The 26,251-nt window shown below is 51.9% G+C and overlaps 1 protein-coding gene across 4 annotated transcripts; it reads left to right on the top strand.

Annotated features, from left to right (window-relative positions):
* Nucleotides 1-395: 395 nt before the first annotated feature.
* Nucleotides 396-20,896, top strand: KLHL25 (kelch like family member 25). Of its 4 annotated transcripts, none has more exons than XM_075045066.1 (3): nt 396-467; nt 12,160-13,989; nt 19,106-20,896. In XM_075045066.1, exon 2 carries the CDS (start codon nt 12,177-12,179, stop codon nt 13,944-13,946), a length of 1,770 nt encoding a protein of 589 aa, XP_074901167.1. In that variant the 5' UTR covers nt 396-467; nt 12,160-12,176; the 3' UTR covers nt 13,947-13,989; nt 19,106-20,896. The 4 variants fall into 4 exon arrangements, with proteins under 4 accessions (XP_074901167.1, XP_074901166.1, XP_074901168.1 ...); XM_075045065.1 differs by lacking the exon at nt 396-467 and adding an exon at nt 1,079-1,266; XM_075045067.1 differs by lacking the exon at nt 396-467 and adding an exon at nt 6,666-6,690.
* Nucleotides 20,897-26,251: the final 5,355 nt, after the last annotated feature.

Raw genomic sequence — 26,251 nt, 5'->3', positions numbered from 1 at the left:
ACGTGACACATATCCCAGGGGAGGTACAGCCGCTCACCGTGAAGTTACGCTGCAGGCCAGTTCCCGGAGCACAGCTTGGAAAACGCTGGGGGTTCAGAGGCAGTGCTGTTACCAGCGCTCCTCCGCCTGCTCTTGCCTTATGTGAAAAACGTTATTGTTCCTAAATCAGCATTTCTCCCCCCGTTCGGCCCACAGTGCTTGCTAAAGGAAGCACTTACGAGCCGTCCCTCCCCAGCTCCTTCCAGATGAAGGCATTGACCGACTGGTCGTCCCCACGCAGGGGACACGGACCCCAGCCGGCCTCTGCAAACCCTTGCGGGCAAAGGGGCCCCATGGGAGCGCGCTGACCTCCACATCCCCCGTGTACTGAAATTTTGCTGATCCGAGGCCGGAGATTTCAGAAATCTGCCTGAATTTTAGCAGCGTGTTACTGACTTCTACTGTCCCGCCGCAGGCTTGGGCTGAAGGTGGGCGAGTGACGCGCGAGGGCAAGACCCCGGGAGGCACCGCCGCCGCCGTGGGGCGGAGAGCCCGGTTCCCGCCGCGGGAGCACCACACGGAGCACAGCTCTGACTCGGGGGGCAAAGGCCAGGCCGGGGCGGGGGGGGGAAGGCTTTCTGCCGCGGGGATGTCACGGGTGGCTCCACCAGAGGCCCAAGGGCAGTCCCGGCGGCTATGCAGCGGGGTACCGGGGCAGAGCACCCCCGGGAGGTGCCGAACCGGGCGGCGTGGGGGCCGCGACACACCCGCGGAGTGGGGGGGGGGGGGGGGAGCAGAGGGCCGCGCAGAGCCGCTCAGCAGGGCTGCGAGGGCGGAAGGCGGGCCTGGGGACCCGGGGAGTTCCGGGCCGCCCTCGTCCCGCCCCCAAGCCGCCTTCCTTTCCTCCTATTGGCCGTTCCTGCCGGCTTGCGCCCGCCCCCTCCCATGCGCCGCTCCGCAGGGGGGCGAGGCGGAGACGCGCGTCACGCTCTCGGCGCTCCCTGACTGGCGGAGGAGGCGGCGGCCGGCCCCGCCCCCGAAGTCCCACGCGAGGCAGGCTGCAGCCGCCGCTGACATTGTATGCCGGGAGCGCGCGGGGCCGGGCCGGGCCGGGGGAGGCGGGGGCGCCGCCGCGGCCGCGCATCGCTCCGCGCCTGGGGCCGGGCAGCCGCCCGCACCGCCCGCGCTCCGACGGGGGCTGCCCGCCCGCCCGCTCTCCCTCCTCCCCGCCGGGCGCCCTGCGGGGCTCCCGCAGGTTTCGGCTTGGCCGGGCGCGGAGAGTAGACGGTGAGTTGGTTTTGGGGAGCTTGGGGTTCGAGCCGCCGCCTCTGAATCCGGCTCTGGCCCCTCTTGGTAAGGCCGGCGTTGCTTTTGCGGGGCTTCGGAGCCGGGGGAGGGCAGGGACCTGCCGGCCCGGCGGCAGACCGTCTGCCGGCGGAAGGGCACCCAGCGTGCCGCCCCGGTTACCGGTCCCGGGGCTCGCCGGGGAGCTCGGAGCATCGCGGTTGGCGGGCGGGCTCACGGGTGTAGAAGGCTGGCAGTGAAACGCTTAGGGAGGTGAGGGGCTTTGCTCTTTTACAGAAAAAAAAAACTACAAAAAAACACCAAAACAACAAAAAAAAAACCCAAACCCAAGCTGCTATTCATCTCAAATATGAAAGTGGCACTGCTTCCCCCTCCTTGTACCTGCCTCTCTCAAAGCTGCGGTTTAAGGGACACAACTTCCATAGCCTTCCTGATGAAAGCAGTTCAAGTGAACCTGTCTAGAGAAGCGTGCAGGTTTGTGTCAATGACGGAGCTGAGCTGACAGCGAAGAAAAACTCGTTCTCCATCCCTCTGCTGTCCTTACAGGGCCCTTTGCATTTAAAAAAAGTTAAAAGCCTCTCTGGTCCTTGGGGAGGGGGGGTGCCTTGCCTCTTCGGTACTTGGGGGCGGGGGGGGGTGCTTTATTTTTTTCATACATCCACTTGCACTGGTAGTTGTTGGCGTGGGAGGCTTAGACTAGCCAAATCTGTGCTTGGAAAATCTTCTGTCCTCAGCCATTCATAAGCAGACACCCAAGTGTTTCATACTATTTATATGGAGAGCCCTAGTTTCATAACTGGTTTCTGTTTTCTTTTTGTGGCAATCTCTGCATGTCTTCTCTTGTGATCTGCTGGAGTGACTTTGTCAGGGTGCCGTGGGCCATAGCTTTTGTAGTCTTCTTCCAAATGTACTACTTTCTCCCCAGGACGGATCCAGAGCCACAGCAAAGACAAGCAACTCTATAACCTTTATACTTTGACAATTTCCCTTGTCTTCTCCCTCATTCCAGTATCTTGTAACACTTGTTTTTATTGAACTTGCCTTAGGACCAACCCAAGATGTTTGTAACACACCCGGCACTTTCTGGTGGTGGCCAGCTGCTACTGTTAACTCAGCTGTGCTACTGATTGCTTCTCTGGTAATTGTCTCCTTTCGGAGTAGGTGTAAAACAGGTCTGAGCTCTCATGTACTTTCTTTTCTCTGTCCATCTTGCAAGGGGTCTGACTTCTTAGTGAGATGGGACCCTTTCTGGGGCCTCTCTGTTTTCCTTGTCCTGTTTGCTGCTTCAGACCAAATCTTATCTGAAAACACATTTTGTCTCTTTTGTGTCTTTAACCCTAACCGTCTGCTCTGGTTTGTGTCTTTGATAAGGCTGTATTGAGTAAAGCACTTGGGGAGGAGGCATAGGTGGAAGTTTGCTCTGCAGTGGGAAGGTGTGGGGTGGGCACAAGGTTTGCAGGACTCAAACCAGAGTGAAATTTGCTGCAGAAGCAAATTAGTCGCACCGTGATGTGGACACAGAAGACCGTAAGCAGCTTCAGCACTGAGGAACTTAAATTTCCTATCCCTTTTTTGTTCATTTTCCTGAGTATTTGAAGATTGTTATCTGAAGTCCTTCTCCCTCACCATGCATGCGAAGGTGCCCTGTAGTCGCCTCCCATGCTGTGTTTGGGGCAGGCTCAAGTAACTCAAGCGGTGAGGATGGTGTTTCTGATGTGGTTTTAGAGAGGAGATAAGGCCAGTTGAAAATTGTTCAACTGAAGGAGCTAGGCAAATGAAATTCATGAAAGCAGACAGCTTGGGAGCAGGTGACAAGATGCTGCATGACACGTACTCCAAACGTGTGAAAATAAGCATGTGTCTGATATATAATATGGTCCCTCTGGCGCTGGAGTGAGTGCTGGACGTGGTCCTGGATGGGGACAAGGAGTGTGTGCGTGTCTGTGTGTACGTACGTATGTGTGAATTATGATAGCGTTCTTGTCCTTACAGTGGTAACCAGTTGCTCCCCAAAGCCTGCAGGAGTTCAGGTCCTTCTTAACAGCCAGAGGCGGTTTTGGGCAATGTGGAGGAGGTAGGTGAGTGAAACAGGAAGGGCGGGATGTGGTCATCTGTGGAGGTGGAAGAGGACGGGCAGCGCGTTGCGAGATGGGGAGGGAAGTGGCAGCATTACAAAAGAGAAGGTGTTGAGCAGTGCCTTGGCCTTGGGCGTGAGTAGGTGGAGCAGGACGGGCAGAGCTGGCCCGGGCCGTCCACGGCAGTGATGGCGGCTGATGCTCGGGGACTGTGGAAGGGGCAGGTCTGAAGAAGCAGTGTCGGTGCTTGAACTGAGGAGTAGGTTTATTCCCATCTTTTATAGACTGTAATTGAATTGCAGTGGATGTAGCTGGCATTGCTTAAGACAGTGGCTGCAAGACTGCCGGCTACGAATCATTTAGCTGTAACAAGCTGCCCCAAGCCCCCTGGCCTGACCTTTAACCACCGTCACGTTGGTCTGTCTTTGCTTATCAACTTTATATCCCCGCAGTGACTATTAGTATCACTCCAGCCAGTACAGGCTGCTCTGCGTTCCCCCCACTGCTCAAGCCTGGGAATGTTGCATGCCCCATAACCACTGTCTACTCGCTGACCATTAGACTTTGCAAAGACTACCGGTTTTATATGATAGCCTGTCAGACTGTGGCGAGGCAAATTTATTACTGTAGCACGCTGGCAATCGCTCTGGTTTGCTTACAATGTGTGCACAGATGCCCAGGAGAGCCTGGGCTGCTGCAGCGCTCCCATGCTGATCCAGAACTTGCAAGCTGAGTGCGTGGCTTGATGCTGTGTTAGTACTGAAACAAAAAGATCGGAGATGGGTGTCACATTTGTCCCTTCTGTCCAGAGCCAGAGGGCAACAAGCAATGCTCTGTCTTGCAGCCCCAGACCCTTCAATATCTGTCAGTGCTTTACAGTCCAGTTGGGAACGGGTGTCTTCCATGCCCATCAACATCAGGGGCTTATCAGTTCAGAAGGCTTGAGGGCCTCCCATCTCCACGGCTCTGAACTCCGGCCACAATTGCAAATGAGCTCCTGCAAATCGAAGCTGGCAGTTGCACCAAGATCTCCTGCCTGACAGGGGATGGGGGGAGGCAAAACAAAACCCCAGGTTAACTGGCCAGGCACAAAATTGAAATCCTGCCCTGACAGCAGGCAGACAGACCTGTTTGGTATGAGCGTCTGTAGCAGGGCTTCTGGTTAGCCTGACCATCGGAGCAATCAGCTCTGCCAACCTCAGCGCCGGCAGCTGGGCACAGTATGCAAAGAGAGAGTGGGAGGATCTGAATACGCTTTCTGGAGTCAGCAACTGCAGTGGTGATTCTGGCATTAATTTGACGTATACCACATCTCATCTTCTAAACTCTCCCTGGGAAGTGGCATGTGGTTCCACTCCTCTGTATTTGAAGTACCAAAGGCCTTTTGCCTTTGCAGCACATTAGCAAGTTGGCTTGCTTGAAAAGGACTTTATCCTGCCCAGATGCGGCTGGGGTAGATACTGCGATCAAGTAGATTGTTTCCGTTCTGGAGCCTTTTTGTGTATAATTTGGGAGACTGGACTGCAAACTCGCTTGCCTCCTCTGCAGCCCCACATTCGTTTTGCAAAGCGACTGTGATTGATCTGGCAGAATGGGATTTATTCACTAGTGGAGCTAGAGGGCAGGCGGGGAGGACAAAACCCCACAGCAGCCTCTGAAATGAATCACGGGCTCTGAAAAGATCCACTGGGGTTAAGGCGTAGCAATGAAAAGCTATTGTCTGGAGCCTGAACTGTGGCTAAAAGCGTTATTTATCCCGATCCGGATAGTGGTTGTAGGAGGGTGTGGTATTCCCAGGAACTGCAAAGCCAGTGTGCTTAGTGGTGAACGTGAACTTTATTTGATTGCCTCACAGGTAGCTCAGGAAGCTTTATGGAGTATCTCAATTGCAGAGTAGCATGTCCAAAACCTGATTTGCAAATAAAACTGCACATATTGCATGCAAAGTGGGTTTCCTGTGGGTATTTTTATTTTGGTTGGAACATGGTCATCTTTGGCTCAGATTAGTTCGTGTCATACAGATTTGAGGCACTACCACCCCTTTTACCAGTGCTTGTGCAAGATAGAACAAGAACCTCGCTAATTGGTACAGCTTGGCAATACTACTTTTGTTTTCTATGGTAAGTGGCATTCAGTAGATTCTTGCGGTGGCTTTGGGCTCAGAGTGGAGCACAGGTTTAAAGGGAGGAATGGTGGGTACTAGTGAGAATGGGATATGAAGCGCTGATGGACAGACCGAGTTTCTGAGTTCAGCTTTGCTTTAGTAAGCATGTTGACGTTCAGATATGTGCCCGGACCTTCTCCAGACAATCAGATCTCCTGGAGCCTACAGAATTGGGCTTGGAAAACCTCCCAGTTTCTGTCTGAGCCAACAGAAGGAGCCTTTCACATGGTCTCTCTGTTTTCTGTCTAGGATATACAGGCTAGACTAGAAAGTGAGAAAATGAGAAGAAATGATAAGGATGCCTTCCATTCTCAAAGGCTGGGGCAGGATCAGAAATTCTGCGCTGGGGGGATGGAGTCATCTGTCTTTGCTTACCTATTTGCAAATATGATGAAACAACCAGAATTTGTCAGGAAGGCCAAATCCAGCTCTGTTACAGAGATACCCTCTGATTCACAGCAGAGTTATGTTACCTGAATTCCAGCGTGCAAAATCACAGTTACATCTTTGCTGCATTAGTCATCGTGAAGAAAACAAGAACAAATTTGGCTGACAGGGCAAACCACCAGAGCTGCTGGAGATGAACACGATTTGTTAGAGAGCAAAGTCTGCATCCAGGCACGCAGGAGTATGGACAGAGCAGAGAGCACGCCTGGGGGATGATGTGGTAAAGGTCCTTTGCTGCCCACCTGGCAGCAGCCCAAGCTCCACGCTCAACAAGTGCAGTGCTGCGCTAAATGCCAGGTGTATTTTAATTCCTTTCATCTCAAGCACTCTTTACAGAAGGGCATTATTAGTATCGAGCATTTCAAGCAGCTCCAAGCTGTATACCTGATAGTCCACTGTGTTACGCAAGGACATGACAGTCATCTGAAAACATCTTTACATTTGTTTCTTCCCCTTTCTTGTTTTCTGTCTCCCTCCCCCACCCTCTTTTCCTGTTTTCTGTTGGCTTTTTTCTGGTTTTGACACTCGAGATGTGTCTGTGAGTACGCGAATGCCTGGATGTAATAGATCCCCCTTCTCAAACCTTTTGATGGTCTCCAACGCTGGAAAATTGCATCTGAAACACAGCTGTATCTGGGTTCTGCATTTGGCAGTGTGTTGCCACACTGCTCTTTCTCCTAAGCAGCTTTGCAAGGAGCTCTTCCCTATGAAGACAACACAGTAAGTGACTTTAGGTTTCTAGTTTGCTACTCTGTACAGTAAAAAGGGGGAAATTGGTACTATACCAGTAATTCTGTCCTGGGATGGCATTGCTGGCCAGCACCAGGTGGTGGAGTCCCTAAAGGCGTTGGGAAGGTACAGATATTTGGGACAAGGAAGCAGATGCGTTACTAATGGGTAGAGAATTTATCCCACCGCTTCCAGGGAAAAGTTGAACTTTAGCTGAATTCAAGACGGCATGTCACCCTGTGGGTGATACGGTGAAATCAGAGAGAAAATAAAAATTAGTCTTACGCCTGCCTCCCTGCGGAAGCAACCATCGCTGGCCGCTCGAGGCGGGTCTGCTCTGGTTTGGATGTAGTGGCTATAGGTTGTAGAGCAGTCCATACGTGGAGGGCCTGCATGACTGACTGCTTGGGAATGAATCTCCGCTGCGGCGTGAGCAGCTTCTTCCAGGTCTTCTGAGCTGAGCCAGCAGGGAGCCTTACTGCTTATTTATTTACTTATTTACAGCTTTAAATAGTTCATGGTTGAGTGGGGCAAAAAGGAGCGCTTGCTGCTTCTCTGAAAGTCTGATTGGCAAACTGAAAGTGCCAGCTTCGGTTCCTGGGATTTGGGCTCCTTGTTGGTGTTCAGCCAACCTTCACGGTCTTGGGAGAACACTCATAAATCCTGTAGTTTTGCCCTTCTAAGCAGAAATGATTCTCGATTCCCTGAAGTCCCACTGGGGAACATGTTATTCACTTTCAAATGTCGTCCTCTTGAAAGGAAGCAGCATCTCAGCTGGTGATTCCCTGCAGATAGTGAATGAACTTGGAGACTTGTGGACAGCCTGCTGGTTTAAGACGGAGGGGGGAACCCCGAGCCTAGCTAAATAAAGTTCATGTATCAATAGTCCTTCTGAGCTGTCCTTTCATATGCAGTTCTTTTGTGACTGGGGACCAGGGCCCGATACGGCTTCAAAGTATCTGATTTCTAAGTGCTGCTTGGGTATTTCAAGAGGTAAGAGAGTGCTTCCTGAGGTTCTCCTAAATGACCCATACCAGCAGGGCTCCGACACGGCGACCCGCCAGCCTGGGGGGACAGCCTTCTGCTGGGGCATGGCTTGTAGGAAGCGAGGGGCACCTGGACAGGACAACTATGGCTGTTGTTTGGGTGGGCAGTTTGGCCATCTCTGTAGTTTTGGTTTTTTTCTCCTTGTTCTCTTTGCCAGCCTTGGCCTGTCCAGAGAGACTGCTGGGGTGTTTTCTTCATGAGCTGAGATTCGAGGGCCCTTTTCTCCGTGAGCCAACTCCTACCCTCCTTCAGGGTTGCTTTCTGCCCTGTGTGGGTGAGTGGAAGGATTTCCAAAGCGCCCTTATCTTGCTCTGCTTGAAAAAAACCTGTCTTTCCTATACCTGTTGTACAAAGGCTGCAGACAACCAGGGGAATACTATAGCCAGCAGGCAGTGTTGGAGAGGTCAAAAAGCTGATGCCCCTCTGCTCTCATCCATATGGAAGAAGGGTTATCGTCTGCCTCTGCGTGCAGCAAGATCTTTCTAAAAGGCTATGCAGTAGATACTTTTTTTTTTCAGAAACTGCCTTTTGAAGGAAAAAAAATGAATGCAGTGTGGAGAAATCCCAAGACCCAGTTTGTTCAGGTCATGCCTTCTGCTATTTGCGCTGACACGTCTGTCCTAGTGATGGCTTCCTGCATGATGGAAGATGCAGCTGGGAGCTCCGATAACACCCTGAGCTCTTGCAGAGCAGGTGGGAGCTTGGCAGGAGCCACTGACAGGTTTCTTTGTGTGAAATATTCCTCGTTCTGAGTGGTTCTGTTTTTTCTCTTTAGCTTGGTAGCTGGGTAAGGGAAGCGAGGAATGTGATAGGGGCCAAATTCTGCTCTGCATGCATCTGCTTCTGAGAAGTGCCTATAAGAGCACGTCATGGGTCCAGCCTGTTCATTGCTGCAGTTAAACATTGCTTAAATTGAAGCATACGTTTGTGCACATCACGAAAAGTGTAGAAGATCCTTTTAGTTACGGGCTTCTGAGGATTATAAGGCTTCTAGGTTTTGGAAGGAACCCATCAGATGAAATAGCTGCTACCTGCAGTTTCTGTTCATCTGATATGGGTGGGATGATGCCAAGTTCTCTGGTACACTGAGAGATGCGGTGGGGTGTGTTTGTGAAGGGAAGAATTAGTACCTGCCACTTTTCTGCTTGTGCCCAGTTATGGTAGAATTCAAGAAGCCCTCAAAACAAGCTGTTTAGAAGTTGCTGGAAACCGCAAGCAAGCCTTGCCGGTGAGATGGCTGCACACCATTGTTCAGTGCCTGCTTTAGTTTCAGTTTAATGGTCTGTCTAGCGCTGCTGATCTGTGACCAGTGACATCCAGTGTCAGAACCTGGATCCAGGAGAGGCCAAGTAAAGGGGCTGTGACTGTGTCCTCTTTAGCTTTCAGCCTTGCGGCTCTACTGGGGATCAGTTGGTGCCTGTAGTGGGACAAGGTGATATGAAGAGCAGTGCTAATGGGGACTGGACTGGAACCTGCCAATTTATTCCCTGGATGCCATTCGGTACCCATTGGTTAGAAATATTATTTGGTTACTCAGTGCCCTGGGCAAGGTGTTTGATGTTAGAAGCCTGAGATTTTATGTGTGTGTGTATACATATATGTGTCTGTGTGTATATATATATATATATAAAGTCGCTCTGCTGCAGCTTTTATATAGACATTTTTAATTTCTAAATGACCTGCTGCTTCCATTCTGAGTAGTGGCTTTTCTAATCTTAGTGTCAGAAAAAATGATGCTGCCTTCCTGCAATCTTTCTGTTTGTTTCCACAGCTGTCCTATTTAAATTGCTTAATTTTTTTGTGCATAAGCAAATCAAAGGTTAACATTGAATAGCTGACCTGAGCTGTGAGCACAGAAAGCAGTAGCAATGGCAGGGTGGTTTCTGAGGTTGTAGGAATAGGAACCTAAATCAATAGCTTTTAGCAGACTCATAAATGTTTCATTTGTATTCTTTGCTTTAGCATTACAGAGCTTTGACACGGGAATCCATATAACCTCTTAAATTAGTGTTGTCCGTGCGGTGGGTGTAGGTGTTGGAAACCATTTCCCTCAGATGCACTTCAAAGTGCTGCTCCATAATGGCATTTTCCTTCCTGTTTTGGAGCCTTGATTCTGCACAGCCTCCGATCACAAGCAACATGAGTTTGGCAGCCTCAGCCCCAGGCTGCAGGGATTTTGGCAATGAGCATGCACGTATCCAACCCAAATACCCATGTCGATGCCCCTGCCTGGCTCAGAGGCCAAGTAAGAGTTGTGGCTGCTTGGGCAAGCTATTGTTTCTGCACGGAGAAGCACAGAGAGACCTTTTCCCTGGACTGCGACACAGCCCCGAGGAATGAATGAGGCCTCCGGAAGACCAACCTCAGTAATTCATGGCAGCGGGTGGGGAAGGAGGGACATGCCCACAGCTATTTGTTGAATTTGGACTCTCTTGGAGGCGCTGGAGAAGCAGGGGGTAGGAAGCGCGTGAGCAGAGCGTGAGTCAGGCAGCTTATCTGGCCATCCGCCTCTGCTTGAGGTCATCCACCCGTGGAGCGTGGGAGGGTTGTGCAGCTCCAGGTCTCCGCCGGGTCAAGGCTGTGACCTGCCAGCAGCCTGGGAGCACTGCGTCCGCTCTCCCGGCATTTTGTGGCTTCCCCCGGCACCCTGAGTGCAGGGCTGGGGCTGGGGCTGTGAGCTCAGCCTAGCTGGGGAGGACAAGGCTGATCTGTAGACCTTGTGCTTGCAGGGGAGAAAGACCCTCCAGAAACCTCGAGCTGGGAAGACCAAGTAAAAAACCCAACCCAACAACGACAACAAAAAGAACCCAACGAAAACCCCTTCCCTTGCTGTATCTGTGTGGCTAACTACTGATTTCTAAACAACTAGGTGGCTGGAGCGAGATGCCATGGGGTTTCAGCCCTGGCGTCTCTAGTCTGCAAAGCAAAACTGCAGTGTTTCTGGGAAGGCAGGGTAGAAAAGGGGTAGGAAAAATAGTGTGGGTGAGAGAGAAGATACAGCAGAGCTGAACAGTGTTTCTCAAGCAACCCCTTTTTTCTGTGAACTAGGTCCACTGTCCCCAGCTTGTAGCTGTTCTGGTGGCTGCCTTGTGTTGGCAGGGAAGCTGAGCTGAAGGCAGCAGCCCCTGATGCTCCTGTGCATCCAAAGAGGGTCCTCCCTGCCCCAAGTGCCGTAATGCTGCTGGGACAGTTCAGCCCCCCCCCTCGGAGCTCTGTGACATGCCCCCATCTTTAGTTCATTTAGTGAGCTGCCTGCCTGCAAGCTCCACTGTTAGCCAGGGAGAGTCTCTGTTATTGAAAAATGAATGTCACCTAGTGTAGTGCCTGTGATGGCTTTGCTGTGTCTGCTGCCACAGGAGCCCACAGCGGAGGCACAGCAGGCTGACGCCATTTTTCCTTTTTTTGGGGGCTTGTTTTTCAAACCTCAGGACGGTCGTGCTACCAGCTTCAGTACTGACTTTCTGCTGTAAGAGAGGACTGTATGCATATCTGTCTGTCTCCTTTAGTTACATGGGGAACAAAACAGAGCTGGCTAAAATACTTTGGAGTAAATGACTTGGATTTTATCATCTAAGTAGTATTAATTTGATTGGTCCAAAGGGTTTTTCTTCTACAGGCAAGGATAGGTATCAAGTAGCACTTAAATGAAATAGTAGCTAATAAAAGCTTGTGTTTGCTTCTGCCTGTCTCTTAAAAAGCACTATTTAGCTGTCTCTTTTGTCTTATTCTCTGATGTCAATCTGTCCTGCAAAATGTTTAAGTCACATGAAGTGTCTGGTGAGTTTTATCAACAACAATTACAATGAAAATTACAATGAAAGGATTTGGTAAAATTTGTTCAAAGCTTTTTGCTTGTGCTGCTAGCTAAATATTCCATAAATAAAACCTGTAGCAATTGCCTTTCCTAAACCTGCGGTAATCTTCATGAAAATCAGAAGGCAAACTTGATTTCTGCTGAGCCAAGAACAGACCGATGCCCTTTATCCTGGATAGACTGCTCTCTTAGTGCTGTTTTCTAAGGAAAAATAACTCTTCTGCGGTTTGCCAATACCCTCTAGGGGCTGTTGAGACAATTTACCATCAAGTTTGGGTTTTGATTGCTTCACTTTGTTGCTCCGTTGCTGAAACCAAAGTGTAGAATTTCCCCCTTCACCCCGCTCTGCCTTCCCACACTGCTCAGCCTGAGTCTAGCTGAGTTAAATTTTTGGAGGATGTGAAGGTGCAGGAGGCATGGGCCCTGCAAGCGAGGGTGCAGGAGCACCCACAGAGCAGGAGCACTGGGGTCTCACCTGGTGCTTCACGTTTGAGGTCCACTGACAGTGTCCCAGGGTTGGATAGCAAATGCATATATTCTCCATGCCTTACATCAGTAAGGACAAGAGAATAATGTTTTTTCTGTCTGTTTCTCTGCAGGAAAGAGCACTGTCATCATGTCAGTCAGCGTCCACGAGAACCGTAAATCCCGGACTAGCACCGGCTCCATGAACATCTTGCTTTTTCACAAAGCTTCTCACCCGGACTGTGTCTTGTCCCATCTGAACACCCTGCGGAAGCACTGCATGTTCACCGATGTCACCCTTTGGGCAGGAAACAGGTCGTTCCCATGTCACCGGGCAGTGCTGGCTGCCTCCAGCAGGTACTTCGAAGCCATGTTTAGCAACGGCCTCCGGGAGAGCCTGGATGATGAGGTGAACTTCCATGACAGCCTCCACCCGGAGGTGCTGGAGCTACTGCTGGACTTTGCTTATTCCTCTCGGATCATCATCAATGAGGAGAATGCTGAGTCCCTCCTGGAGGCTGGAGACATGCTGCAGTTCCATGATGTCCGAGATGCGGCAGCTGAGTTCCTGGAGAAGAACCTCTACCCTTCCAATTGCCTGGGCATGATGCTGCTCTCGGATGCTCATCAGTGCCGGCGGCTCTATGAGCTCTCCTGGAGGATGTGCCTGGTCAACTTTGAGACTGTTCACAAGAGTGAGGACTTCAACAACCTTTCCAAGGACACTCTTCTGGACCTCATCTCCAGTGATGAGCTGGAAATTGAGGATGAAGAAAAGGTCTTTAAGGCTGTCATCCAGTGGGTGAAATACGATCTGGATGAGCGGAAGGCTTATCTCCCAGAACTTCTGAGGAATGTTCGTCTGGCCTTGCTTCCTTCTGAATGCCTCAAGGAAGCCTTGGCTTCTGAGGACTTGATCATGGTGGATGAAAGGAACAAGCTTGTCTTGGACGAAGCAATTCAGTGCAAGAAGAAGATCCTCCAGAATGATGGGGTGGTCACCAGTCCCTGTGCCAGGCCTCGCAAAGCTGGGCACACGTTGCTGATCCTGGGAGGACAGACCTTCATGTGTGATAAGATCTACCAAGTGGATCACAAAGCAAAGGAAATTATCCCCAAAGCAGACCTGCCCAGTCCGCGGAAGGAGTTTAGTGCCTGTGCCATCGGCTGCAAAGTATATATTACTGGAGGCAGGGGCTCAGAGAACGGGGTCTCAAAAGACGTATGGGTGTATGACACCGTTCATGAGGAATGGTCAAAAGCTGCCCCAATGTTAATAGCTCGGTTTGGGCACGGCTCGGCTGAATTGGAAAACTGCCTGTATGTGGTTGGTGGACACACTGCAGTAGCTGGAGTCTTTCCTGCATCTCCTTCTGTTTCCTTGAAGCAAGTGGAGAAGTACGATCCCATATCCAACAAATGGACAATGGTGGCTCCTTTGAGAGATGGAGTGAGCAACGCTGCGGTGGTGAGTGCCAGGCTCAAGCTTTTTGTCTTTGGTGGGACCAGCATTCACCGAGACATGGTGTCCAAAGTCCAGTGCTATGATCCAGCTGAGAATCGGTGGATGATCAAAGCCGAATGCCCACAGCCCTGGCGCTACACAGCAGCCGCTGTCCTGGGCAGCCAGATTTTCATCATGGGAGGAGACACCGAGTTCACGGCAGCATCCGCCTACCGCTTTGACTGCGAAACGGACCAGTGGACACGCATTGGGGACATGACAGCCAAGCGCATGTCATGCCACGCTTTGGCCTCGGGGAATAAACTCTATGTGGTGGGGGGTTACTTTGGGACTCAGAGGTGCAAAACGCTGGACTGCTACGACCCTACGTCAGACACGTGGAACTGTATCACAACGGTGCCTTACTCGCTCATCCCCACAGCTTTTGTCAGCACGTGGAAGCACTTGCCATCATGATGAGGGTCAGGGCTCGGGGGCTCGTATCCAGGAGGTCAGTAAGGTAAGGGTCTCCTCCTCTTAAACTGAAACTCGCTGTCTTGCCTCAATTGCATCTGCACACACCATGCCAAAGCCACGGGTTCCAAGTTGCTCGTGTTTTATGAGAAGGGTACATTTAAAGGTGGGATGCAGTGCCAGAAAAGAGTAATCATTTCTGCGATGTTGTAAGTCTAGCTAGCTCCAGGTTTCTCTTGTTTCCAGATGATCCTCCCAGTATCTTAAAGATACATCTGCATAGATGGTTGCACGCAGCCCGCAGCTCCTCTCCCTCTGCTCCAAGCTAGCTGGATGTGCCAGCGTCACCCTTCTGTTCGTGGATGGGCAGGGGAGGGCAGGTGCGTCCATGCCTGCTCTCATGGCTATCACCATGGAATACAACCTGTCCCCCTGGGGTATAGGGGGTTAAGGTTTCTAAAAGCACTTGCATGTGAGTCCTGGGAGATACCAGGGCAGCAGGTGCTTTGGAAAAAGTCTCAGTAGTTCGGTATTTTTGCTGGGCATCTGGGTGATTTATTCGGAGCTGATGAATGTGTAGGCAAGTGACCCTTGGGATGCCGACAAGTCTTGGCTCTCTTTTTATGCTCTGTATTTACCTTTCAGTGGGTAGCAGAAGCAAAAGCTTAGAAGCCACGGTGCATTTGATGGTCCTGGTGTTTATTTAACATCCAAACCGTTGCTTGTTAAATCAGAACTTCTGAGACTTCTGTGTGAGACCTGAGTGGGAGGGAGGGGGTTTTGTAACCAGAAGAAGAATGTGTTTATCAGTATTTTGGGGTGTGTGAAAATAAGAAAGTTGGTGGTCTCATTCTGATGCTCCAGTTCTCGCTTGCTCAGGGAAGGTGCTATTGCAATGCCACTGGGACAGGGCTGTTGGCTCCTCCTCTCTCCTCCCCAGTGGGATGTTTGGATGCCATTCTGTTACCAGTTTTGCTCCACAGAGCTTTGCATGTCTTCACCAATCTGTGCTGAGATGCAGCTGGCCAGGCAAAGGCCAAAAACTCCTCTCACCTTGCACCGTGAAAGCAGATATTGGTACAGGCAACACTTGGATAGCGTCATCTTCCCGGCAAGTCTATAACACCTCTGCTAGCTCAGTCTGCAGGTTTCACAGTGCCAGCAACACACACAACCCTGCTTTGGTGGGTAGAGACTACATCCCAATCCCAGCAAGCTGAAGGAGCTAGGAAACCCTTGCGTATAGGGGCAGGATTGACAAGCTTCACTTAAGGTTTTATTTGGCAAGTGGGAACTGTGGGGAGGGAAATTCTTCCATAGACTCATCAAAATCCACTTCACTTAATACAGGGAAGAAAGAATGCTGCCCAAACCCTCTAACACCCTCTCACTTCCCTGCTTCCCACTTGGTGTGGTTGGTGCGCCTGGGAATCGCCCAGCGGGTGAAATTACTGGCATCTCCCAGTGATGCATCTCTTTTGATGCCAGCTGGGAATCAAGGAGGAGCTCCTGGCACCTTTGCTGGGCATCTGCCCAACGTGACCACCTGCTTTTCTCAGGTGGAGAAAAAGCACCCAGAGCATTGTGCTGGCCTTTGATTTGTGAAACACCTGGTTTTAACATGGGTTGGACCACAGTGAGGGCAGGGCAAGAGTGGAAAGGGTTAAAATGAGATCTCCGAGAGCTCTCCCAGTACTGGAAGATAATGGCCTTTCCAAATTCTCCTCCTCAGGCGTTGCCTAGCATCTGTCACAGTAGCTCAGTAATCTAATTAACTGCCACTCAGCTATTAAATATTGCAGCAAAGAGTGTGAGGACTCCATCATTTTCAACTCAGGTCAATGGGGCCTCCCTTTAAGAGCCATCCTAGAGCTGAAAATTAATTTTCTCTGGTAGCAGATGTGTCTGAATATTAAAGCTCAACACCAGCTGCACTGCTGGGAACAGGAATAGGGAATATTTTGAGGTGGGGGTTGATTCTGCAGCCACCAAATAAAAAGCAGTCTCCAAAGTCACAGAGATGTTATTTTCCTCTCCTACCTTTTTTCCTCTGTACTGTATTCGGGTTGCTCAGACCTAATAAAGAGCTTTGTGGGGGTTGTATAGATATTTTTTTCCCCCTGTAATCTGGAGCCTGGCACAAGCACAAGAAAACTAGGAACTGTAATATGCCAACCTGCAAATAAAACTGGTGAAAAGTCACTGTGTGAGGGTTTTATGTGTTTTTTTGGCTTTGCTTCCACTCTTTGGTTAAAAGAAGTATTTAAAATATACATGAGTTCTTGCCAGACAGAATGTCTCTTCACTTCATTTTTCTAGAATGCTTTTTGTTTTTTTTTTTTTTTTAAGAAAAAAAAACCCCAAAACTTAAGTTATTGTTATGGCTTCAGCCACTGTGACAGCTCCTTAATAAAGCACCGAGACGGGTGGATGAAGGCCAGACCTGAATGTCTCCGATGTGCATGCCTTGCCCACACAGCACCAGCCACATCCCACGTGCTTGTCTTGGCTGTCCTGCCTGCAGCTGTGCCAAAACTGGGCTCAGGAACTGGGGTAACTGGCTATAGGGTTCTACAACTACCCTGTTGTCCTATAGCAGGTCTGGCCAAAGGATCTTCTGGCTTACAGCTCCCATTGTGTCACGTCTCCGCTGCAACAACTGTTTTGGTCCCTGTGGGATCCTTCTTCAAGTAGGGACACCCAGAAGGCAGGTTGGCCAGCACGTGCCCAGGTGCTGGTGTGTTTTGGGAATGCTAATCCTATGGGAACCCCCCTCAGCTGGTGAAGGCTCAGGAGGGACCATCCAAGGTGCCCTTGGAGCAGAGCGAGCTGGGCTGGTGGGGAAAGGCCTGGGCAATCTCATGGTAGGAAATAGTACTTTGTACCCATGAAAAAAACCCGCTTTCTTGCCTATAAACTGGTGAGGTTGCATTCATACTGGCCCTGAAACCCAAATAATACAACCTGGAAAAATGTCGATCATAAACCACCAAGCCTGCTTTTCATTTAAAGCATAAAACTGGTCGGCTGGAAACGTTTCCTCAAGGGCATGGCCTTCAGCCTTCCCAGCTGGAGCTGGGGCATCTTTTGACAGAGGTCCCAGAGCCCCTGAAAGGATGCCGTGTGACATTAATTTAGTGCTTATTACCTGCAGTTAATTCCAGGGATCAAGCGTGATTAGCAATATGAAAGGTGAAAGGCTGGTCTCCTCCCATCTGTGGAGGGGGAGCCACGAGGAGGCCAGTTGTTACAAAAGGGAAATAAAATACTGAGCACTTGGCTAATAAAGACTCTCGGTTTATAAACACAAGCAAAGCCCAGCCCGGAGCTCAGGGGACGATGCTGGGTGGTCTGCTGCAGCCCTGTGCAGTGACAATTGATGGGGACACCTCTACACCTCCCAGGAGGTGACTTCAGGTGGTACCAGGAACAGGTTCTGCAAGCTGCCCGTCTCCAGATTAAAAGTGGCTTCTCCAAACCCTCTGTCGTGTGCGATGCTCTCATTTTCATGGGGCAGAATCACAGATGGGCTTGGGCCGGAGAGAGGAGCCTTCAGCTGGGGGTCAGAACAGTCGCCGGGGGAGACGGAGCCACTGGGAGGTCGCGCGTTCCAGCCGGGGACGATGAGATGGAGAGGGAAGTCGCTGCGTCCCTCTCTGCTGGCTCCTGAGCCGCAAACACTCCACTGAGGTGGAGATGCCAGAGCTCCCATCTCAAAACAAACGGGGACGTAGCAGCTAGGAGCCAGAGGTTCCCCTCCCAATGCCTCTCAGCTCCTGCAGGACCCTCCTCGCTGTCTGGGCTCTAGGAAGCGGAGGCAGGTGGCCAGGCACTGCTCGGGTGTTTATTCCTGGGGCTCATCTGAAAGCTCAGAGGCCGTTTTGTGGCTCCCACCGGAGCCCTTTGGTGAGTTTGGCTCCTGCGAAGGCTGCGGGGTTGGACCAGCAGCTGGTGCCTGCTTTTGGGTGGGTGCTGAGCGGCCAAGGCTGCGGGCTTTGAGGTAGCTCTGGCACCTAAAAGCTGAACTTTGGCCCCAAAGCTCCTGCAAGGATTTAGGCAGCGTGCCAGGCCCAAAACTGTATTCTGATACCGTGGTCACATTAAATGTCAGATCTGCTCAGTGACTTTTCCCGAAGTTTAATTACAGCTTAGATAGATAACAAGACTTTTGCAAAAAACGGTTGTACCGCTGCCTGGTTTGGCTTCCCTTCCACGTGGAACAGCACTTGGTCCGCTGCAAGAAGCTGCAGGGTTTTGTTGCTGTGCGTCGCTCCTGGCTCCATCCGCAGAGCCCTGCTCGCAGCTGGACATCTTCCCATGCAAAAGCCCGGTGTGCCTGCAAACGGCAGCCCGAAAGAATGTCAGCATAATCTCCCAGCTCCTAAATGCCCCAGCTCACCGGTGTGTTGCTGGGTTGGTTGCTTGCAACCTGTTACAACCTCACTGGTATTGCCGGAACGAAGTCACAGCTGTTTTCTCTCGGTGGCTCCTAGGGAAATCCATTTGCATGCGTATAATAGCGAGGCTGGATAAACAGGGACTGCAGTTTTTTTGCCGCTGCTGCTGTTTCCAGGCGGCTGGTTGTCTCTGAAGCCAGTTTATCAGGCAGCGTTGGAAGGGAGTGGCTGGCCTGGGGAGGAAAGTCAATGAAAATCAGGCTTTTCCTAACCCTGGGCAGATGGAAACATGTGCAGTCTGAGCTTGGCTCCAGACTGGATTAATCAACCCCTTGGAAATGTCAGTCATATGGATGGTTTTGGAGGAACTGGTGGAAAAAGAGAAAAAGGGTCTTTTTGTTTTGTCTGTTCCAGTTCTTGGGCCCTTCTCCCTGCCCTAAAAAAAAAAAAAAGCTAGAACTCCATTTCCCTCAACTTTTCATTCCCTTGTCATGTCCACAGAATTTTCCTGGCTGACTCTGCCCGGCTCCCTGGTGCTCTAAGCCCTCCCCAGCTGAACACCCACTCTCTCCCCTCTCCCACAAAAGCAAAGCATACACCAAACCCCAAATAAACCAGCTGCTTTCCACCTCCACCCATCTCTGGGATTCGGGGTGGGGGTGTCACCCCAGTAGCTGCCAACGTGCAACCCCTTTTCTGGTGCTCCCCTGCACGAGCTGAGCCGAGCATCACGCCTGTTAATGAGCTTTCTCTTTCCCTCCCCAGATGCCAGTCACGTCCACATCCCCTGTCTCGCTGCCGGAGCCGACGCGGTGACCGAGTCCCCTCCTGCTCGCCCGCACAGGACTCCGAGGAGCCTTTGGCATCCCTTCCCGGCACCAGGAGCGGGAGGCACAGCCAGCCGGGCCGCCGGCATCACACCAAGGGGGTTGCTCCAAGGGGCACCCAGCCCCACCACCGGCTGCCGCGCGAGGACAGCGAGGAGCCGGGAGCGCTGGTTGCGGGGCTGGGGCTGGGTATGGGGGTGCGGGGACGGCTCGTGGGCACCAGCGTCTCGGCGGGACTGGGGGGATGGAGGGTGTGCACCAGGCTGCATCCCTTGGCAAGCACGGCATGGGGAGCCGTCCGGTGCTTTTTGTTACTCGGTTGCGGGGGTTAAGAGCTATTAATACTTTTTTTTTTTTTTTTAAAGGCAGTGAACTTGCCATTGGCAGTGCTTGCTGTTTGGGAGACTTGGAAGTGTTTTTTAAAGGGAAGAGGGGTTGAGAGCACCTGGCTCTCCCCATCCTCTGGCCGCTCCGCCTTGGCAATGGCTGTCGAAACATTAAAGCGTGGGAGCTCGGGGCGGCTGCCAGCAGCGCTGGGTACTGCGGCGAAACAGGGCAGGTGCCTTTTGTTTTGCACTTTGGGCCTTTTTATGGTGGTTTTGTGGGTTTTTTTCCCCCTTTCCTTGCTGCAGCCGGTTGCGATTTGGTCGGAGGCTGGGCAGCTCCCCGCACACAGCTGCTGGGAAGAGTGCGGCGGCTCTGCTAGCGTGCCAAGGCACCGGCACCGCTGCCGAGATATTCACCAGATAAAACCTGCTGCGTGCTCAGAGCCGGTCTTCTGAGTTTCCCCGCCGCGCTCGCTGAGCAGCGCGTGGGTGAGGGCGTAATTAGCAAACGAGCAGAAACAGAGGTGCAGCGGGGCAAAGCTCGCGCCTTGGGAGGGGGCATCTTCCCTCTCGTGAGGCCTCGGACGGAAAGCGAGCAGACTCGGGCAGCATCGCAGGGCAGGCTGGGGAGGGACCCCCCTCCTTCGTGCCGCGCCACACATCCTGGCTTCACCTTGGGGAGACGTGAGCGTTTTTGACGGCACGTTGCCTGCCAACGGCTGGGCTGTAGCTGCCCCGGGTTATCTGTGCACGCTGGCTGCCGACTGTATTTGGGTTTATCCGTGCGGGTGCTGTCAGCCCGAGTCGCTCCTCATTCACGCTGTGGAGGAAGGCACGTGGATTTTGGCTGTCGACACGGGGCTGCAGCTCCCGACTGGCCTCCTCCAGGGCTGGCCGCTGCTGAAGACTGGTCCTGCACCGCCCCAGCATCCCGCTTCCCTGCGCAGCAGATCTGGTCCTGCAGATGCTCCAGGCTTGCCTTTTGCCCCTGGATTAGGTTAAGCTGTAGCCTGGCCAGCTGAATGATGCAATGCAATGAAAAGCCTTGACATGGCTTCAAACAACAAAGGTCTTTTTGGAGCAGCAAGCGCCCGTTGCTGCCGGGAAGAGCGCACTTTGTGCACAGCCAGTCTGCCATGCTCTGAATGGCATTTATTTACATTTTCTAGTCTTTTTTTTTTTTTTTTTCCTTCAGCTGCTTGTGAACTTTAATAAAAATGATGATCTGGGAAACCAGTTGTGTGTTTTTCACAGGAGTCTTCATTCTTAAGCAAGTTGGATTTAGGTCTAATAACAGGGCCAAGGAATAATAACAGGGTTGGCATTCGGTGGGGCGGTTCACAAACAACCTCCTAAGCAACCAGCCCGGCTGTAATTATTACTGCTTCAGTGCTTGGGAAACTGAGGCACGATGTCAAGTGTCTTGTCCAAGGTTAGTGGTAGATCTGAGAATAAAGTCCAGGGCTTCTCGTGTCCTGAGGCCATCGCGTGTCTCCTTCACGGCTGCTCTCACTCGACTTGACCGTGCCATGATTTTAGGAGAACTTGCGAGTCTGCAATGCTAGTACCTGCCAAATAGGTTGAGGGGGCCCAACCCAGACACAGCCGTACTCCTGCAGGGAAAGCCAGTAATTTCTGAGGAAGACGAGAAGAATTTATACTTCTGTTTTCCTTATTTGCCTTCGCTTGGCTGCTGCAGCTCCCAAAAAAGGGGCCCATTGACAGGCAAGATGGGCTTTCCAGCTGGGGTTCCTGTTCACGCTTCTCCTCCGTGTGCATCTCTCCTCATCCCAGAGGAGCAGGAGACTTGATCCAGCCCTGCTCTGGGAAGGCTCTGGGCTCTCCCCTGCTGTGAGACCAGCAGCTCCAGCTTTGCTCAGGACTGGGAGCGCGAAAACATCGCTCAGAGCAGCTAATAGGCACCAGGCAAAACACGACAACCTTGCAAGTGCCTATTTGCCTCTTACTGGCAGGGGCCATTGGGCTTGGGAAGCAAAACTTCCTACGGGTGTTATGCACGGTCTCAAAGGGCGTTGGAGCCTGAATTTCTGAGCTGTAAAGGAGACTGGGAACATGCATCCTTGCCCGTGGGAGCTGGGTGGGCAGCAGCGTTAGCTGACGTGAGCTGGGCAGATAGGAGCATAAGGCTCCATAGAAAAAGCTCATTAAAGAGCCCTTTGGGAAAGCGATTCAGGGTAGAAATTACTGTTTGATGAGCAGGAGAGGGGAAAAAATAGAGTGAGTCTGTGAATGAAATCCCTTTCAGTTTTGTTGATTCAGGTTTTATATGGGACTCTGGGACTTTAAATACCAGCTTGGGAGGCTTTGCGACTGGCTAGCTTTGATATGAGCCATGCAAAGACCTGCTCTTTTGTATTTATTCTGGAGCTTGCCTGAAAGACAATTCAAAAGCAATCAGCAGCTGCTGTGACAGCAGCAACCTGTTGCTATGGAATTAAATGTGATGCAAAATACAAAGGTTTCTTGGTTAGCAGCAACAAAGTAAAAGGGGAATAAGAGATGGAAACAGATGTAACAGTCGGAATAAAGCTACAGCCAAAGCAGGGCTGGGGTTTAACGGGGAGGTACAGGGGAAGAAATGTAAACGTGATTTGTTGTGCTTTTTTAAAAGAGCTTTTTCACCATCTCAGCAGGTCAAGCTCAGCTTTGTCTGGGAGTGAGCGCTTGGGAAAGAGTCTTGTCTGATGGCCTTACAGGGGTCGTATGTTCCCAGGCTCCTGGGAAACGTGCCCCCTTGCTATAGCCAGCCCTCGCTGTAGAGTGTCGCGAGCTCAGCCATCTTCCCCAGGAGGTGGGCAGGAGCCCAGCACGGAGAGCTCCCAGAAGCGCAGGGTCTTGCAAGGATCCAGCCCTTGCTCAGACCCAGGCATGGCAGCAAACTGCTGCCGGCAGACTCAGGCCACCAAAGGGTGGGCGCTTGTCCCACACCTACCTCCTGCCTTGTTCTGCAGCGCCGGGACCCAGGGAGAGCTTGGACAGGACACAACATCTTCCTGGCCAGGTCTGGAGCTTGCTCGTGAGCTCTCTCTCCACCTCCGTTCCCCAGCTCTGTAGCAGGGTGCTTCTCCCTCTCCAAAAAGCATTTGGGAGGAGGGGGAAGGGAGGCGCTCAGAGAAGGGACTGGGCAGGCAGCTAGCGGGACCAGACCTCTCCCAGGTCCAGGTCTCAGGACCGCCATTCCCAGGGACTGACCACGCTGAACCTCCCAGATGCAAAAGGCTGGTAGTCCTATGTCTTATTTAAATGAAAGTCATGGTGCCTTACTGGTTTTTAAATACGCATTTTCCCAGCCTGACCTCAGCTGCCCTTGAAATAATACTATTGTGCAACGAAGCCCTACGGGGAATTACCATCTGAGCTTGCTCTCCCTTTGTCACTAGAGTCAATTAAAAGCAGCGTAGCTGGTGATTTAATACCTCCAGTGTCTGAGGAAGCCCCACAACCATCCAGAGGCTGGCTCTGGCATTCTAGACACATAATTGGAGTGGAGGAGTGTTTTTTCCAGCCATCCAACATGCTTTCAAATTCATCCATGTCTGTACAAAACACTGAAGCCTCGTGTCCTTGGCTTGTCAGCTTCTGAACGTTAATTAATGCCCCAGCATTGCACATTCTCCCTGTGATAGGTCCCATGTCAAATTGTTTTCCTATTCCCTACGCACCTTCTCCCTGTGATATGTCCCATGTCAAATTGTTTTCCTATTCCAGGAAACACTGCTCACAAATGAAGTTAAGCTTCCAAGAGCGAGAGAAACCATTGCCCCCAGCTCCCCGCAACCAAGTGGAAATTTAAACTGGGCCCAATCCCTCTCGCTCCAGTGCAGAGCAGGAGCCCGGTGCCCTCGGTGTACAGGCAGCAGTGCCAGGGGCCCCAAGATGGGAACCTGCAGCAGGGACTCCTGGTGGGATCTGAATAGCAAGGGCTGAGCTCATTTATTCTTCCTTCCTTACAATCTCCCTTTTCTTTCCATTTCACCACCTCCTTATTTAACATCATCGGCTGTTGTGCAAAACCATCAACCCTGTTTGCAGCAGTGTGACCTACTTTACCACGCCGTCCTGACTTCCTCACTGAAATCGCAAGCTCAGAGCCCACCCAAGCCATTCAGCGTTTCTCAGCTGAATAACAAATCCAATTAGGTGGAAGAAAGCCTGGCTTTCACGCTGTCAGCGCCTGGACATCTCACTTCCCTCTCCCCAGCACACGCTGCACCACTGATGGCCGCGTCTCACAGACGTCGCGCACAAGGACCCCTCTGTATTTGTGTGCTCCCCTCCAAATGAAGATGGGGGAAGGGTTCACGAGGACTGATCCTGGCTATCCCACATGTCCTTTCATTCCTCCTGACAGCCCCCAGGGACCACAGAGCTCAGGAATCAAATAAGTTGTGGGTTTTCAGTTCTGGCTCTCTTGGGAAGGCCGCCCTTCCCAGTTGGGGCTGGAGGAGTGGTCCAGGGCCATGCCAGGACGGCAGTACTTCTGCTTGTTAAAAAGCTGCTGGCGCTTTCAGCCAGGCCGTGATTTAATGACTGATACAAAGTCCCGTCTCTCAGTCCCAGCATCACTCCTAACCCCAGTCCTGCAGCTCCGTCCAGAGAAAACATTGTAGTTCTGCCCTTTGCTGCTCCCCTTACTCTCTTTTTCCACCCCAGCGGGGATCCTTCTCCCTACAGCCACCAGCAGGCAGCCAGTCCCCAGGATGCTGGCTCTTCTCCATCGTGGGGGATAGCCGTGCATTAAAAGGGATGAGTAGTAACAAAACAAGGAGAGAAAAGCTTAAGGGCCACCAGGAAAAGCCCGTGTGGTTTCTAACTTCCCTGGCTGGGTAGGATGGACAGACATCCCCTGCCCTGATGCGAGCCCAGCAGCACCACGTTGCTGCGTGGCTCTCCGGCAGGTGCAGGGAGGCAGGGGAGCACCCATCACGCCATTTCTGGGTCGCCGTCTGGAGGAATTACACACGCACACGCAAACAGGAGCCGCTTCCCTCCGACGGCAGCTTCTCTGCACCCAGCCGAGCCCCTGCCGCCTCCCGGCCCCCTCCTCTGCCCACGCCGGGCTTACGGCTGCTCTGGGGCTTCCCACAGGGCTCTGCTAATGACTCACCGCTCTTGCTCTGCTCTAATTAGGCTCCTGTCTAATTAGGCTCACTGGAAAGATGCAGCCGGTGAGAAGCAGCTCTTTGGTGAAAGGAAAGGGGAAAGAAACAGCGTCTGGAGACGCCGAGCGCCGGAGGGAAAGACGCCAGGCTGCGGCGAGAGGTCAGGGGGTATCGGGAATTGCCAGCTGAACCACATCTGTGCAAGGGACGGACCGTAAAGAAAGAAGAGAGCAAAGGGACTCGAACAAACCCTGTCGGGGACCCCCTGGGGCTCAGCCCTGCCCCGTTGGGGAGCAGGAAACAAACCTCAGCTCCATCCCACTGGGGATGCCTGGCTGAGGCGCCGGGATGTCCTCCAGCCAAGAGCGAAGGTTGCTATTTATAGCCCCGTTGAACAAGTTATCGATGTGCAAAAGGAGCCCCCGAATGCCGGGAAAGCGGGACGGGGCTGCGCGGGCAGGGGGGGCAGGTCCTGACCTTGCAGCATCCTCCCCTGAGCCACCTTGGAACAGAGGGCAGGAGAGCAGGCTCTGGAGCACGAGCCTTGTTCGGGGGGTATTTCAAGAGGTGTGAAGATGGCTTTTTGCGGGGGATGAGGGGCACCCATTGTGTCTGCCCATCCCTGTGAGGTCTGGGGGTGCTCACTCGTATGGGCTTTGGCCTCAGTTCTAGTGTCTAATATTATTTTCCCCTTTAAACAAATCAACACATTTGCACTGCCTAGCATCCCTCTAACTAATTAACAAAACCCAGGTGCCTTCTATGACAAAGGCAAGTCATTCCTTTACTGTTCACCTTGTAGCTGATCACAAGGCATCTCACTCACTCCCTGAACTAATTAGGGTTTTGCCTTTCCTTCTCTTAATAAAACCTCCATGAATGAGCAGCCTGTCTGCAAGCCCCAGCCCAGCCTGCACCTGTGTCCTTCCAGGCCTCCAATTTCTCACCCTGGAGCCAGCACCAGGACTGAACCCAGCAAGGGCAGGAAAGGGGAAATGGCAGGTAACACAAATGTTAAAGGTGTCACTAAACCGTATTTCCCAAGAGCCTCTCCGGTGCCTGTCAATGCTTCTTTCAGAGTCCTATCCAAGCATAAGGATCCTTTATGACCCCTTTTAGGTAAAGGTGCCAGTAAAAATCCAACCACATCCAGATGACCCACTACATGTCCCTGCAGAGATCTTTTGTTCCAAAAGATGATCTTGGTTGCTAAGGAAAAGCCAGGGCTCGGCAAGAAACCTGGGATGCTCAGAAACACATCACTACTGCTTGAGGACCATTGAAAATAATTGATGCATGCGGTCTGGGGACAACATCCATTTCATTATCTTAGCCGTGCCGTAATGGCTCGGAGCACGGACCACAGATGAAATTGTAGAAAGCTGGTTCAGGATATTCAAATTGCCACATGGAGATGGCCTGGAGAGGTGGGGTCCTTCGTTTCCTCCTCTGCCAAAGGCAATTTGCATTGTGTGCCTGGGCTCCTCTCCGGCCTATGGAAACAGGGATGGTTTGGTTTGCAATGTGCAGGACCAGAGAAGCTCATGTTGCCTGATTTGCTCTGCACCCCAGCCTTTCCCTGGCAGGAGCTTCCTTCAGCAAGAATTTGATTTTCTACGTATGATTTGTCACCAG

Source organism: Buteo buteo, chromosome 13, assembly GCF_964188355.1.
Source record: "Buteo buteo chromosome 13, bButBut1.hap1.1, whole genome shotgun sequence".
NCBI classification, from domain to species: Eukaryota; Metazoa; Chordata; class Aves; order Accipitriformes; family Accipitridae; genus Buteo; species Buteo buteo.
The sequence above is the reverse complement of the archived record's forward strand: the minus strand, read 5'-3'. Positions and strand labels throughout refer to the sequence as shown.